The sequence below is a fragment of the Pempheris klunzingeri genome, chromosome 11, assembly GCF_042242105.1.
Source record: "Pempheris klunzingeri isolate RE-2024b chromosome 11, fPemKlu1.hap1, whole genome shotgun sequence".
Classification (NCBI taxonomy): Eukaryota; Metazoa; Chordata; class Actinopteri; order Acropomatiformes; family Pempheridae; genus Pempheris; species Pempheris klunzingeri.
In genome coordinates this window covers 3,900,990-3,917,588 of record NC_092022.1, presented here as the reverse complement: position 1 = coordinate 3,917,588, position 16,599 = coordinate 3,900,990, and the positions used below count along the sequence as shown (strand labels likewise).

The 16,599-nt window shown below is 43.1% G+C and overlaps 1 protein-coding gene across 1 annotated transcript in view; it reads left to right on the top strand.

Annotated features, from left to right (window-relative positions):
* Positions 1-16,599, top strand: part of hdac7a (histone deacetylase 7a) — a 55,755-nt gene that overhangs the window by 25,305 nt on the left and 13,851 nt on the right. The window contains exons 3-14 of the mRNA XM_070839496.1: positions 8,122-8,312; positions 8,461-8,551; positions 9,164-9,281; positions 9,373-9,473; positions 9,802-9,924; positions 10,112-10,221; positions 10,949-11,050; positions 11,586-11,757; positions 12,265-12,470; positions 14,363-14,566; positions 15,214-15,445; positions 16,359-16,492. Of these exons, the coding sequence (XP_070695597.1) occupies positions 8,166-8,312; positions 8,461-8,551; positions 9,164-9,281; positions 9,373-9,473; positions 9,802-9,924; positions 10,112-10,221; positions 10,949-11,050; positions 11,586-11,757; positions 12,265-12,470; positions 14,363-14,566; positions 15,214-15,445; positions 16,359-16,492 (1,740 nt within the window). The 5' untranslated portion in view covers positions 8,122-8,165. The remainder of the gene's footprint in view (positions 1-8,121; positions 8,313-8,460; positions 8,552-9,163; positions 9,282-9,372; positions 9,474-9,801; positions 9,925-10,111; positions 10,222-10,948; positions 11,051-11,585; positions 11,758-12,264; positions 12,471-14,362; positions 14,567-15,213; positions 15,446-16,358; positions 16,493-16,599) is intronic.

The window sequence follows — 16,599 nt, the reverse complement described above, 5'->3', positions numbered from 1 at the left end:
GATTTATTTAAGCCCATTCAGTCCCACGAACAATTGAAATAGATTAAACACAATTTAACTGGATTGTCAATAGTTTACTTAGTAGTTTTCCATGTTCCTGTAATGGGTGTGTTCGTGAGTGTGTGCGTTCAGTACATTAGTGTGCTGCCTTCAGGGCCACTGTTAGTCATTAATCTGAGTAGTTAATGGATGCCAAAGACCTCAGCTTTTCACTAAAGCCATACATTGAGAGGAACGGGAACAGTGATTTGGTAATAAGTGTGAGAAGGGGAAGGGGTGGGGTGTCAGAAAGCCACTGTTGTTTTGGTTTTGCTGCCTGAGCATATAATCCAATGAGACGCATAGCTGCCGCAGGGCTCAAGGGCACTGCGGCAGCAGCGTCACAACAACAGCAGGGGAAGGAGAGGGGAGGAAATGGGAGTCTAAACTCAGCTCTTAAACAGGAAGCCACCCTGGTTCTCTCATTGTTGTGTTTTTATAGACTCAACTTCCTGCCAGCCTGACCGCCCCCGTTACCACGGTTACAAGCCCTGCTCTTTATGGGATGGGTTGTAAAGACCCTGCAGTGGCAAGAGCAGACGGTCATCGCTGGCCAAAGTGTGACAAATAGAGAATTGGTAGTTTAAAGACGAGATGTCCTTAAAATGTATAAAGGGCTGTGAAATCTTAGAAACCTCCTTTTTCCAGTTTCTTGCTAACCTTTTTTAGTCTGCACGGGTTTCAGGCTAATTTCAACTACATTGCCTCTTAATTTCACTGTGATTCATCTTAGTCTGCAGAAGAAAAATGTACTCCCAGGCACCTGTGTGAATGAAATGATGAAATGAACAGTTCGGCGTCGTTCAGGGTCAACAACTAAAGACGGAGAAAGACAGAGGGAGGGAGGAGAAGAAAGAGAAGGAGTTAAAGAAAAGAGGATGTGGCTGATAGCAAAAGATGACTGGAGGGGAGTGGAGCTCTCTGTCTAATTATAGATCCTGCTGTGAGCTGGCTGAGGCAGAAGTGCTACTGGGGCTTTCACATAGCCGGATATTTACAAGACAAACACGGGTATGTGCCTCGGACTTTATTTGTCGTTTACTCTCCATGCGTACGTGTGCAATTTGTTGTTTCTGTGGACTTTTCTATCTTGTGAATAGGACGTGAAACCTGTTGTGTCAAACTCCTTGGATCTTACTGTGCACTGGAAGTCTGCTGTGGTGTGTGTGTGTGTGTGTGTGTGTGAGCGTGATCAAGCCTCATTCAGCTCAGCTTGCAGTTGAGAGAGAGAGAGAGAGAGGTAGAAACGACAGAGTGATTGAGAGAGAGAGAGAGAGAGAGAGATTTTCTTTCTTTTGTTTAATTAATTGACCTCTCTCTCTCTCTCTCTCTTTCTCACTCGTTCTCTGATACTCTGGTGCCGCTATTGCTCCTACACTTGTTTTAACAGCAGCAACACCATGCAAGAGATGTTCTCTCTTTCTGTGTGTGTGTCTGTGTCTGTGTCTGTGTCTGTGTGTGTGTGTGTGTGTGTGTGTGTGTGTGTGTGTGTGTGTGTGTGTGTGTGTGTGTGTGTGTGTGTGTGTGTGTGTGTGTCTGTGTCTGTCTGTGTGAGAGAGAGAGAGCTTTCTGACCTAACAGACAGCAGTCCTCGATGTTTATGGAAACTCAGTGAGGACTGAGGAAACTGGACCCATGCTGCATTATACATCAACCTTCCTCTGTTACTGTCACCCCCCCATACACTCACACACACACACACTCTTTATGCCTCTCTTGCACACGCTCGCACATGATGTACAAACCCATGCTTGAACCCCTTGTATTTTTGTCCCTTCTCTCTCACATTCACAATGTTCATTGTGATTTCTAAACAGACGATGACTTTAAAGTGAATAAGTACGTCCACTGTGGGATCGGCTGCAGGAGGCCACTGACATTGGCCTGTGTGTTATTGCACAGTAACTTTGTCTGTGTTGGGGTCGCAGCTATTTTGGGTTTGTTTAGTGTCCTGCAGGTTTGTTCCTATGGGAAAGCTGCTGTGACTCTAGAATATTAGTATAGTACATCTATTAGTCTCAGGCGAATGTTTTTAGAAGGGACTCAACAATTTTAAAAGTTTCCTTTTTTTCCAATGAAATCGAATTTAAAAATCACAACTTGTGTTTTTTGCATTGACTTAAATTGCTCAAACCACGTCTGATATCCTGTTCCAGGTGAACTCTCTGCTGTAGCTTAGCTGTTCTTCTGGACAAATCCCTGTGCTGTATGGTATACCTCCTGTTATGATTAATAGACGCAGTAATTCCTGCTGTTCCAGTTGGGGAATAATGTGCTTAATCAACAGAACAATCTTCATAATCAATTGATAACACTATTTTTTTTTTTTTTCTATGTGTGTATGTGTAACAAATGACTTCCAACAGCTGTCCAGTTCATGTCCAGCTCCATAATTCCTGCTGCACTGTATTCATTTTGTTTTGCAAATGATCCGGCGTCTCCACTCGCTTAAGAAAAGCCAGACTTGAACCTGTGGCTTTGACCCTGCGTTTGTTTGCTTTAGATGAAATGGGAACTGTTTTCTTTGGCAAAGAGCTGGAAAGACGGGCTGTAAACTCGCACCAGTAGTCCTGTGGAAGGAATACTGGCGTGCACGCGCACACCTATCTGCCCCCACACACGCAGAAACACACTGTAATTTGTCAAGTGTTCCAAGCATGTGTGCTTATTTTTTAATTGACTTTACCAGAAAACAAATCGCAGGTGGATCTTTTTTTATTAGATAAGAAAGAAGTGTTCGGTTGCAATTGCAGCTAACACCATGCAAAACATTCTCTACACACACACACACACACACACACGTGTAGACATTATAATAACACACATGCATGCCACTCCAAGCTTGAGGAGAAAGGGATGAAGGGAATTTAGAGAGAGTCAAGAGGAGAGGGTTTAACTTTCTCTACAGTGTCAGGTTGTTCTGCCAGTCCTTCTGCTCTGACCTTTTTCCTCTGTCTCCTTCTCCATAGTCCCTCCTTCATCCCTCTCTTTTTTTTCATCTGCTCTTCTCTCTCTCTGTTTCTCCTCTTTCTTAAATATCTAACAACTCTGTCTATGAGTTTCCCACACCTTAAAGGGCCTTGATTTGCATTCAAGTCTTTTTTTTTTTTTTTGTGCTAGCAGCCTCGCAGATATCCCGAGGTATTGACATATTTATCAACTGAAAGTAGCTGTTGCCTTTTTAAAAGCAGCAGTGTGATTTAGACGCACTCACGCGCACAGTACAGTCAAAAGAGAAGAAGGCGGTGTAGCTATATTTGGACGTGTGACAAGACACAAAGTGGTGGCGTCTGCTCACTTGGTTGTTGACTTTGTACAGCCTGAGTATCACTAGTGGCAATATGCCGGCTGTCAGCTCTCCCTAAGTGTGCAGAGAGTGACAAGACGTGTCTGCAGGTTGTTTTAAGATTGCTAACTAACTCGCCTTTCTTGTCTTTTTTTTCTGGTCCGTCCATGTTTTTGTTTCCTTTTCATCTGTCCGGTTTTATTGCCCCTGTTCTCTTGCCCTGCGTGGCTTTTTCTCTTCCTCGACTTTTACTCAGCCAACATCTGTTCACTTCACAAGAGGGTATGACGGGAGTAGGGACAGACGGAAATGGGAAGAGGGAGAGAGAGAGAGAGAGAGAGAGGGAGGCAAAAAGAGAGAGCAGAGAGAGAGAGACCTTAATATATCCTTGTCCTACCTGTAGAACCAGTCCTGACTAAGCAGAACACAAGTTCAGAATAAAATAATAGAAAGGGGAGGAAACAGTAGGAAGGGATTACTAAGATGCCAGGCAGTAGGATAAAGTCTCTTTTTTTCTCTTTGTCAGTCACACACACACACACACACACACACACACACTCGTACATTCACAAAGTATTTTATTTTGTCTGTAGAGACATCGTGTGCCTAGTTGACGTAATCTTTCAGATAAATCAGCACATTCCCAACGGTCCATACCCAGACAGGTTGTATCATTGTGCATTATGGAAATCACCAACAACGTACTGTGACATACATCCCCCCCCCCCACACACACACACACACACACACACACACACGCTGTACTTTTACGTAGCATTGTTTTAATCTGAGGTCACTGCACTGTGCCATCACTAAATCCACCTAAATTTAACATTTTAGTGTCGGATACTTTGTCAGTCCTGGTTAATAAGACAACACCTGTGGTTACACCCGATAGCAACAAATGGATTTTAATAACACAAGTGTCAAGTGTGTCCAAACTGACACACCTTGAGCAGTTACCCTGTCATAAATGAAGAAGAAGGATTATACAGACTTTAAAAGACAAATAACAATGTCGTCCAGCTCTGTATTATGTAAGGGGCGTGCATGTGTCCTTAAATACTAATTCCTTTTTAATAGGTACGTAATTCGGCAGTCTCTGCTAAAAAACAATGTGAACTCTAGAGAGAGACCGTTCCAGAAAAGACAGTCACAGAAATCTAGACTAAAACAGACCAATATGAGCAAGAGTGAGATAGCTGGTATTCTCTATTTACAGTGATAGTTATAAGGGAGAAGCGTGGTTAAAACAAAGACTGCATTTCCCACAGTGCTCTGACCCACCTCAACAGAAAATCTATTGCAGTTGATGAAAATCAAAAAAATAACGCTCTTCTCAGGTGTTGAGACTGCATAGTCCTGTTACATATTTGAAGTACAATGAAGCCCTCTTCCCTCTAACCTATAGCAGGAATTATTTGGCTTTCCTTGTTCCTTGTTCCTTTCTCAAGACAAACACGTCACATTACTTCATGGTCTCACATGGGCCTGTGGCTGTATGTATGCATCTCCACGTGTGTGTGCATGCTTTGTGTTATTCTGGTACACGTCTTCCTGGCTCCATTTGAGCAGAAACACTGTGCTATTTAAATAAAATCAACACACAATCACAACCACAGGATCCACAGGAGGACGGACACGCAGATGTAATGAACTGTAACATAATACCATTCTTTCAGAGAACTAAAAACATGAGAGCCTCACATTACTCGGAGTGAGAGTCTGTGGGGGGATTAGATGTGGCTGCAGAGGTCCGGAGACTAAACCACTACACGGTTTCTAGGCTTAAAGTCCTGTTGGCTGCATGGGAACTGTGTTATTATCAGTTATTTTACAATTCTATCCACTCTCTGGGCAGCAGGGTGGCTAAGTGGTTACTCCTCAACTGAAGGACCCACGTTTCGAAAACTTTAGATGCAAAAAAAAAAACATAATGTACTTACTGGTGTAAATGCAGCAGCATTACTGTTAATAAAGCTAAATCAAATAAGCACAGTGTGTTGTGGGACAGGTGGACTGAGCCATGATGGTGAGTTCTACACCAATGATGCATAAAGGCTTCAAATCTCAATACATCGGTAAGAATAGAGGGAAATGTTCATTACGGTATGGAAGCTTTTCGTAATGCCTTTTCTCACCTGGTGTGGAGTCATTAAGTTGGCCCACTGTGTGCTTGCTTTCCATACTGAGAAACATAACACACTCTGGCGTGAGTACAAACAGAAAGTCAGAAATCTACATGTCAATAAAAGCCACTCAACATTTTTATGCACTGAGAGTCAACCAGTTCTTAGACTGATCATATCAAGCCAGGAATGTAGTTTATGAAGTGATTTCCATTGGCGTGCAACTTCTTTATCAACACAAGCAACATTTTGCAATACTGAGGATTTTTCAAACTGGTATTTGTGAAGTGGTTAATGGACGTAAAAACACTGTGACCAAGTGGTTAAGCTGCATTTCCTGTCAGCAAACTATAAATTTCCTCCAAAGGATAAAATGATTCTGTTTCTTAACCCCACTTTACCAACAACTGGAAACTGGAGGTGACATCACTAGGTTACTCCCCAAGTGTGTGTGTGTGTGTGTGTGTGTGGTTTTCCTTGTAGAAACAAAAAGCCTTGTGTAGGTAAATGCTGTGTGTTTTGCTATTTATAACCCATGGGAGGCAGGGAAAGCGAAAGACACTGGTGTTCCCGACTCTGTGTGTGTGTGTGTGTTTCCTTGTATAACCATGCTCTCCTCCCTTTTTCCTCAGAATAATAGCCTTGTTATTCCCTGCTGTCATTACAGAGAATAGGTGTGTGTTTGTGCATGTGTGTGTTTGCCAAGGGATTTCTGTTATTCCAGCCGTGGTCGGCATTCAGACTGTCTCTCTGCATTTATGCCTCCTAATATGGAGGAGTACACTGCACGCAGCGCACACACACATTTGAAAGTCACATTAACCCAAACAATGGTGCTAATGACACCACAGTAACTTACATTCACTGTGTGTGTGTGTGTGTGTGTGTGTGTGTGTGTGTGTGTGTGGGTATTCTATTCTATTCCCTTTCACCTAATCCCAGTGCCGCTATTGGCATCAGGCCAAGCCTTTCTATGAGTGACATTTACTTAACACAGTGCAGCCTGACATCTGAGCACCAGGCGCAGCAGCAGGGAGATGATGTCACACCAAGTTATTTCAAGGCTTGCGCTGAGTGTGTGTGTGTGTGTGTGTGTGTGTTTTTAAAGTTTTGGTTTAATTGTCAAGGCAGGTTTGAGCAATAGGTGTTTGCTCAAGCCTGTCTTGTGTGTGCAGCTGTGTATGAGTGTGCTGCCTGTGAATGTGTGTAAATGTCTTAACAGAATGTGTGTGTGTGTGTGTGTGTGCGCACATGTGTTGTGAATGTTTGCTTGTCTATTTATTTTGTGTATGAACAACTATATATACATCTGCAGGTGAATGTACGTCGCTTGCTACAGCATTGTCCACGTGTGTTCATCTTAGTGTTTGGTTGGACACGTGAGTGTCTGTATTTATTAACAGCTGTGTTTCTGTTAGCGTGTGAGTCAGTGTGCATTTTTTTGTGCATATACCAGTGCATCTGTATGCATGAGTGTGTGTGTGTGTGTGTGCGTGCAAATAAGTGTGTGTAAGCGTCTCATAGACAGAAACCACCCCCAGCCTTTTCCCAAGCTGTTCCCTTCCTGGATCCTGTTTTTAGCGCCGGATGAGGCAATATTTCCCATTGACTCAGCCATGCAATGCAAATAACCCAAACAGCATGCAAAAAGCATGGAAATTCTTGTGTCTGTGTGTGCGCGTGTGTGTTTCTGTGTACGAGACAGGCACTCATACAGAGTGAGAGATGGTGTGAGTTTATGTGTAACACACTAAGAAAACAAAGATTGAACTTATTACGTTGTCACTGTGTGTGTGTGTGTGTGTGTGTGTGTGTGTGTGTGTGTGTGTGTGTGTGTGTGTGTGTGTGTGTGTGTGTGTGTGTGTGTGCCATAATAATTTTAATATAAGCAAACCGAGACATACACTGTTGATTAATATGCACCAAGCTGTAACATTTTTACCCCGTGTATGTACATAAAACTGACCCATTTACAGCTTTCTGATCTCTTTTTGTACGAAAACGCCTGTTTTAGCCTCGCGATCAACAGTTCCTTCATTGCACTTGGTCAGTTTTATCGTCCGTTTCGTAAACTTTTCCACTGCAGCAGTTTGGGGGTCAGTATCCTACATGAGGCACCTGTTTGGGTGGTTGCTGGAGAGCCAATGTAACTCATCCTTTTTACACAACCATATTTTCTCAGTACGGATACAACACTTCTAGTCGCACGTACTTTCCATCTGCACAATAGACCACTTGATAAACTGTAATGGTTGATATGGTATCATATAGTTATATAGGATCATTGTAATACAGATCATTTACACAATAAACTAAAGTGTTACACTATCTTCAGTTGGGAAATACTCTAAGTCTGCCATTTCAAACAGTTCACTTTTATGTGAGAGCAAACTTTCTGAGTGGATCTGCAGCCGTACTTTAGCTTTGTTTTTCTAGCCTGCTAATAGTCAGCTCTTTTTGCTACGAGTTCTGCAATTGTGAGTTTTGTGTTACATGAAACAGTGTTTCAGGTATTTGTTTTCTCTTTCTTATTTAGTCTCTGCATGCACTCATTATTTTTCAGGTATGGTTTCCCACACAGTATTGTGTAAATGAACTGCTTTTAGTGGGGATGAAACAAATTGACGCTTCTTGTCTCTCCCTCCCATCATCCCCGTCTTTTCCCAGACTCCTTTGTGGCAGTACCGGTGTCGTGCGCGGCCTTGTTTCCCATGGACCTCAGGGTGGGAGAGCGGGGAATGCGCCCTGGTTCGGACACGGCGCTCCTCACCCCGCTGCACCCACCTTTACTCCTCACGCCGTTCTCCCCTCCCCCCCGCACCTCCTTCTCCCAACAACAATTGCACCAGCACATCCGGGTAAGGGACACAAGTAGAAACATTAAGAATACAATAGTGACGCTAAACACTGAGGCGAGCCTCTTGTAAATAAATTGTACATTGTATTTTCTAATATATTATTCTTACGTAACCATTTGCTTTATTTATGTTCCTCAAACATATTTAGTTCAACATGGAGCAGAGGAGGCGAGAACAGGAGCACCATGAGAAGCAACAGGAGTTGCAGCAGCTAAAACACAAAGACAAGAGTCAACAGAGTGAGTCCATTCTCACACACACACACACACACATACACATTAACCTTCATCTACACTAACAAGTTACTACAAGTAAGCAAGTTACATTTGAAGTTGTGTTTATTTCCATGTCGTAAAAAATAATTATGGCCCAGAGTGCTAATCATGGCCAAAGAGGAAAGTCCCTTCTTATTCCCCTTTTATTGAACAGCGTTTCTCCTCTTTCGAAGCTGTTTGCCTTGACATGAGAGCTAAATATAATCTGACAAATGGAGCTACGACAGTGGAGTTAAATATAGCTTTGAGGCTGGACACAGAAAGTCACTGGGTCAATATTGACTTGATCACTCCTAGCACCTCCTGTCACCTCTGTGTGTACACACACAGAAATAGCAGCGAACACACACTCAGACAAACCGGTGACCTTATGCTGCATCACACACTCTCATACATGTATTTGCTGAAACTCCCCTCAGTGTTGCTCCAGTTGCCTTTGTCGTGTATTTTGATATTAGTCGCCGATTAGGTCCTGCACAAGGGTTGGTTATGCACTCTTATTGCTGGGCCTCTCCTTCCTCCTGCCATTATGATGAAGCACGCTTTTGATTGGTTGTTCGTGTTCCTGATTGACAGGTGCGGTGGCCAGTTCCCTGGTGAAACAGAAACTCCAGGAGGTGATTCTTAAGAAGCAGAAACAGGCGGCACTGGAAAGAACAAACTCCAACAGTCTGACTGCACCTGTAGCATACAGGTGACACAAAATACACACAAACAGAGAGCTAAAGAAAAATGAAGTTATACCATGTGCAATTGTCTCATTTTTGTCTTTTGTGCTTTCCCAGAAAGCTGGGCCCAGACCCCAGTGTGTCCTCTCAGCCTCTGGTCTCATCTCCATCACAGGCGTCCTCTGAAGGTTCAGAGGGGACGCCGCTACGCAGAGCAGGTGAGACATCTGACATCCACCGTCACACTTTGACTTTATCCAGAGGCAGGGACTGAGGCGACTCACTACTTCAAGCAACAGTATTCCCAATTTGATGAAGCATTGTGTGTTGCAGCATTTAAAAAAAGATCAGTTTTTCTTTCATAATCACAACCAGTCATGTCTTTTGTCCCTTTACAGATTTAGTATGGGCAATATGTAAGATTCCATGAACTGGAAATAGCTTAAATCATTATTGTAATATTAAAGTCAGTAATAGTAACCGAGTGTAGTAAAACATTTGCACATGATCACATCATTTATTTCCCACGTTGCCTTGATTTGTCAGCATCTGAGCCCAATCTGAAGGTGAAACACAAGCTGAAGAAACACCTAAACACCCGCAAGAGCCCGCTCACCCGCAAAGAGAGTGCCCCAGCCACTGTCAAGCACAGAGTACCTGACACACTGGGTAAGTAGACACCGACACACAAACACACCTACCGGTGAATAAGAGTGGTGAATAGTGGTCAAAGGAAGGTTTTCATTCTTTCTAACTATGACTAATTAGATTTTTGATCTCACTGATGTTGATCAAATGTTATGTAATTGAAATTTGATCAACATGCATAATCATATTGTAAACTTTCACTCTCCAGACTCGTCCCCCAGCAGCAGCAGTACTCCAGTCTCTGGCTGCAGTTCTCCTAATGACAGTCTGCCCAATGAGAACGGGCTGCTACCCTCTGCAGGCGGCCTCTCGCACGAGGTGAGCGCTCACGTTATGTTGTTGAGTCCTCACAGAATATTAACGAAGCAAAACAAACTAAAAGATCGGTTGACTAAACAATTTCACTCCATGCTTAACCGAAACGAACCAACTAAACCATGTTTTTACTGTAAATCAGAGGTTTAAAGAGTCTGTTGATCGAAAAGTGCTTTGGGAAATACAGTAGCTAAAGAATCAGGACGAAGCTGGTTAGATAAAGAGAAAAATGCAAAAGACTAGAGATAAAACGAAATATTTCCTTTTTTGCCGTTCCTACAGGCAGCCTTTACAGACTCTTGTCGTAGAGACGAAAAACAAGTAAACACACGGTTCGCTAAAACAGAGATGTTTCATGTCCATGAGCTGTGCCGAGACGCTGAGTAATGACATGTTTAAAGCAGCGACACAAGAGTATGGGAGCACTGAGTGTTTGTGTGATTAAATGTATTATGTATAAACAGCTGACAAAGTCAACCTCTGTCACACCTGCTGTGGATGTCTGAGTCATGAAGACGGCTCAGGGCAAAACACTAGCTCAGGTTTAATTAGACTGCACTGGTTTAGAGTACTGAAGATTTACATTTTGCAAAAATTGGCATTTGGTTACTTCATTATGGTATACTTCTTCCTCTTAAATGTTAAATGGGATTTACCTTATCTCATAAAAACAGCAGTTTGGATTTCTATTATTATTTTTTGGATTAATAATTATGTTTGGCATTTCCAGGCCCAGAAGCTGCTGCTCAGAGATGGCACTCTAGCTAACTTCACCATCCAGAGTCCCTCCACTCTGCCCACCATCACACTGGGACTGCCAGCCAATGCCAGGGTAAGCAGAGAAGTGCAACAGATGTCTGTCATTACAACTCATTTGTTCTTAAAATGTATCTCTATTCCCTTACACAACAATGTTTTGTAGTGTAATGATGTGATCTGCTTCATGAAGAACACATCTTTTTTTTTAAATGTTCATCAAAAATGAAGGAATCTCATTCTGTGCCAGGTTAAATGACTTAAGGAGACATGTTAGCTTAAAAAGTTCACATAACGTAACATCCCATGAGTTGAAAACGTCAATGAAATGAATGAATGAATGAAATCTACCCTCCCCTTTGTCCTGTTTTAAACAGGAAGTTCATGGAATAAAGGAAGCATGGTGCTCTGACTATACTGTTCTACTGTTTCACCGTGACATTGAACTTGTGGGTTGAAATTTAAGTGACTGGAGAGTTGTTCTTATCTCGTCCTCCAAACAAAACTGATCAACTAGTCAACATATTGGAATATGTTCATTTACCATTCTATGTGAATTGAGCTGTGATAAAATGTTATCTATAAGAAGCTGTTTCATTGCCTGTGTGCAGGCCGAAGGAGAGCTGTCCTCTCTGAGGGTCGGCCGGGTGCCACTGGTTACAGCCGGGGGCTCGTCTGTCTTCCTCCCCCTGAGCAGAGAGGATCAGGCTGGGCAGATGAACCCTCACCTGCCCGTCATCATCCTGGAGCCCTCTGGGCTGGTACATGCTCCGCTACTCAGCGGTGAGACGCACACACACACACACACACACACACACACACACACTGGTACATAAACTGTAGACACACAGAGATGCACATGAGTCAGGGCCAAAAGCACTGATATGACTAATTTTACCTTTATGTTCTGTAACTGATTTCACCAGGATTGCATCAGTGGAATAAATGCACATGGCTACAAAAATACACACGTCCAAGATGTTACCAAATAGCCACAAATGAAAACCTTTATCAATTTAAAGGTGTCACTGTTTTCACAAATTTCACCATCTGAAATGTAAGAGCGCCACCCAGTGGTTTACTTTAGAATAAGCTTTTTTTTTTTTTTTCTCCAGTGACTTTACTATTCCAGTAACACACAAAAAACATGTTTCATCCGTTATATCCTTGGAAATAACCAATATTGCAAAGGAAACTAAATTATAAACTGAAAGAAATAAGTCAGTTTAAGTAGCAGAGTGAGTGCATACATGAAACAAACTACTTTTCTGCTTCTTTGTCTCTGACCAGTTCCAGGCCTAGACCCCGTCCAGCTACAGTTTGCCCCCCAGTTAGACCACCTGACTCCTGGAGGTGCTCAGCCCCACAAGCCCCTGAGCAGAACACGCTCGGAGCCCCTCCCTCAGAGCCCGCGGACCCTCCACGCACATCTCCTACAACAACAGCACAACACGCAACTACTGGAGAGGCTCAAACAGCAACCTCACCTGGGCAAGGTGTGGTGAAATGAGGGCACACACTCACCCGTATCCATAAAAAATAGATGTAGTCTTTACAGCAATATGCAGATAAACACAACACATGGAACATATTCTTGGTCACATCAGCACTAACAGATATTCATGCCCCTGCCTGTATCCTCACACACTCACACAGGTCAGTACAACCGTGTCGTTGAGGCAGTCAGTTCAGGGTTCAGAACTTCTGCCTAAGTGAGCTCTCTTCCGTTTTAAAGTCCTTAATCTATGACTAGTTGGCAGTAATGTGACGTGTAGATTCAGGGAGTGAACAGTGTTTGTTGTCATGTGTGCTTAGCATGTGATGCTTAGCACACGCTCCATAGCACGGAGCTTGAGGACCGTAGCTGGGACACCACATGGCCTGGTGCCTTGCCAGATTTGCACCTGCCCAGCAGCTGTGAGACATCCTCCAGTGTGACGGAGGATGTGGGGGCTAATGAAAGGGCTCTCAGCAGCTCCTCACAGGCAGCAGAGGGGTTATGGATGTACGGTGGATGGTTGTGTGTTCAGTGTTTGCTGTTGCAGACTGGCCTTGTCTTGATTTACGACCAGTTAAGGTTTTTACTTTATGAGCAGCCTTCTTAAAGTTGACTTTTGACTTTAGTCATGTCATTCATCATTGTGTTGATTGTTTTAAGTGAAGCCCAGGCCCAGTGTTGAAATTCCTACAGTGTTTTCCCCCAGGCTGTGCTAAATATAGGGGGGGGGGGGTCCAGGGATCCAGAGTTTGGAGTCGGTGATAAAATTGTATTCAATCCTCTTGGTCATTTGAAATTATACACAGATTTGCTTAGGCTGTTATTACAGTACTGGAATGGGAATGTTGCTGCCTTATTCAAGTCTCTTAGTGAAAGAATTAAAGGCTTTGAAATTAAAAACTGAAAGCGAATATGAATTTGCCTCATGATATGAAGACTTTTCTAGAGATTCTTGTAAAGCTTTGTTTTCACACGGAGAGCCATGACAATCTCAAAGCTACAATCCTGGCACTATTTAAACATACCTCAAACTTAAAAAGATAGTTTATGCAACTTGAGTGAGTTTTTGTGATCCACAAGGCACCGAGCATTTTTTCCCCCAGCACCCCATATTTACATTGATAATCCTCTCTCCTGTTAAATCCACTGTAGCGGTTAGATGAGGAAGGAATTTTAGAGTAAAAGGTTGTAGTCAACATTTCAGTGTGTCATGACTGTTGTCACCTGATGGAAAACACCAGTAGCTTACATGAGCACTGCAGTCACATTTCTTTGTTTGCATTTTTAGGTCCGCTATCTAAGTGCAAACACACACACTCGTCTGCATATGTGTTTCTTCCCAACTTAAATGTGTGTTCATGTGCACCCTCCATAAGCTTCAACTGGTCCAGAATTCAGCAGCTCGCATAATTTCTAGGACACCATCCACTCATCACATCACACCCATCCTGCAACAGCTTCACTGGCTCCCCATCACATACCGCATCCAATACAAAGTCCTGCTTCACACATACAAAGACATCCACAACCTCACACCTCCATACCTCTCTGACCTCATTCACGTCTCTGTACCTGCCTGCACCCTCCGATCCTCTTCCTCTGTCCATCTCTCTGTCCCCTCTGCTCGCCTCGTCACCATGTCCCCAGTTATGGAACTCACTCCTCCTCCTTACCCCTCTTCAAAACCAGACTCAAAACCCATCTTTTCACACTCTCCTACTCCCTCTGATCATCTTGCACTGTTTCTGTATTTTATTGTTTGTTTTTCTACCTGTTTTCTACCCATTTTTACTTGTTGTATTGCACTTTTTATTTGTATTCTGTACGGCGACCTTGAGAGCCTTGAAAGGCGCCCTAAATAAAATGCATTATTATTATTATTATGTGCAGCTGATGTCGAAGTCCAGCGAGAAGCCCAGACTGCATCAGATCCCCTCTGAGGATATGGACTCGGAGGACGGTGGCGGCACGTCGCCCACGGAGCCGACCTATCAGAGCAGAGTGAGGGCAGAGTCACTGAGGGAGGCGGAGCCAACAGCGTCCAAGAGCCACGAAGAGCAACTGAACCTGCAGCACGCACTCATTCTCAACCAGGTTGGAAAACACAGCATATCTTCTCAACAGCAAGACACACACACACACACACAGTCGCAGAAAGCAGGTAGATAGATGAAATGAAACCGTACACCTGTTCTTCATCCAACAGTCCTGTAGATGGCGTCCTAACACTTAATAATTCTAGTCGCCATTGTAGTTTTGTGGTTTGACAACTACTCATTACATTTCAGCACATGTTGTACTGTAAGTGAGCTATTACTCTTTCAGTCACTGATCAGACAAACCACTCAGTCAGGCTTTGTGAGAGGATATAAGAAGAAGAAGAAGAAAGCTGAATGAACTCCATTTGAACTAAAATTCATATCAAAGAAACAAAAGATGTCAGTATGATGGACAGCTGTAGGAAACGGGCTTCAGTGGTTTTAGTAACAAATTTTAAGGAGGAAGTTCAGTGGCTTCCAGCACTTGATATCAATCTAGAATACAAATCACTTAGTGAGATGTACAGCTGTTTGCCATATGTGAGCAATGGACCTGAATAGTATGAGCTCCAATATGGTGCTCTCTACAGTTTGAGTTATAAATAACACTTAACTTTGTCTTTCTTTATGTTTATGGTATCTACTTTGAATGATATCTGCGACATGACTGTTTCATCTTTATCTCCCCCACTCTCTCTGTAGTCGTTGCTATGGGAACAGCAGAAGCAGCTGCAGCAGCTGCATCGACAGATGGAGACCTTGGCTGTGCCCATGTTACGCGGCGGTGGCAGTGGCGGGGTCGGTAGTGGGTTGGGCATTCATCGCCCCCTGTCGCGTACACAGTCATCCCCAGCTTCCACTTCTCTCACTCTGCCTGAGAAACCCCTGAGCCTGGCGGCACAGGATACCAGCAGCAAACCACGCTTCACCACAGGTGAGTCAGACATGCTTAGAAAGCATTACAATTTGTATGTGTAATCATTTAGATAATGATGCTTCAAATTCAGCGTGCCCTCTGAGGTTAAGACACCGACCACATAATCTAAACATGCCAGGTTTGATTCTGCCCGGGGACTTTTGTTGCATAAAATAATAATAATAAAAGAACCAAAAATAAAGCACTGACCAGCAGCAGTAAATGTCACAGCTGCGAGTGAAGGACAATCAAAAATGAACCAACAGCTCTGAACCTTGTGGTGATCTTGAGAAGAATGAAAAGTTTGAAAATTGGAGGATAAACAAAAGAAAATGAACCAATGAGCAGAACACAGTATAATTAAAACATCAATTCAAACACAGTAGTTTAAAGTGTTTGAAAGGAATGAGCAGCTGGTTGTAAGGCCTTCTGTGATTAAAATTATTGATCAGTGAAAACACTTTTGGCAACATAAGAAATGACAGTCTCAGAGAACTCAGCATGTTGTTAACTAGTGTTTTATAACGGACTTGCTTTTGAGATTCTCTGTCTTTGTCTCTCTGATGAAGCAGAGGAGTGATTCAGGCATTCATTAATCTACTATCAGGGTCAAATGTGAAAACTAGGTTATTATAACATGTAAACTTTGTGTTTCTGATTGCCTTGGGGAGTAATAATAAAATAAAAAAATAAATAAAAAAAGTAGAAAAGGCAATAAAGTCTGAGGAAAGTGAAGCTTTCTCCAGATGCCACGTGTATGTTGAATATATGAAAAAGAAAATCCATCTCCTGTTGGAACAGGAATAAACACTGAGAACAAAGGTCAGGGGTCAACATTAACACTACTGTTTTGGCTCCTTGTGTGAATACGCTGCATATTGTTTGTGCAAAACGTTGAGATCAGTTCTGTTTTGTGTGTATGTGTATGCAGGCCTGGTTTATGATTCTCAGATGCTGAAGCACCAGTGTACATGTGGAGACAACAGCAGTCACCCAGAGCACGCTGGGAGGATACAGAGCATCTGGTCCCGACTCCAGGAGAGAGGTCTGAGGGGACAGTGTGAGGTACGGCACGAGACACACACACACACACACACACACACTGATTAAGCCAGGCTGTTATCAGTGAAGTTGTTAAGGAGGCACTCATTTTCTTAGACACCGATATGCTT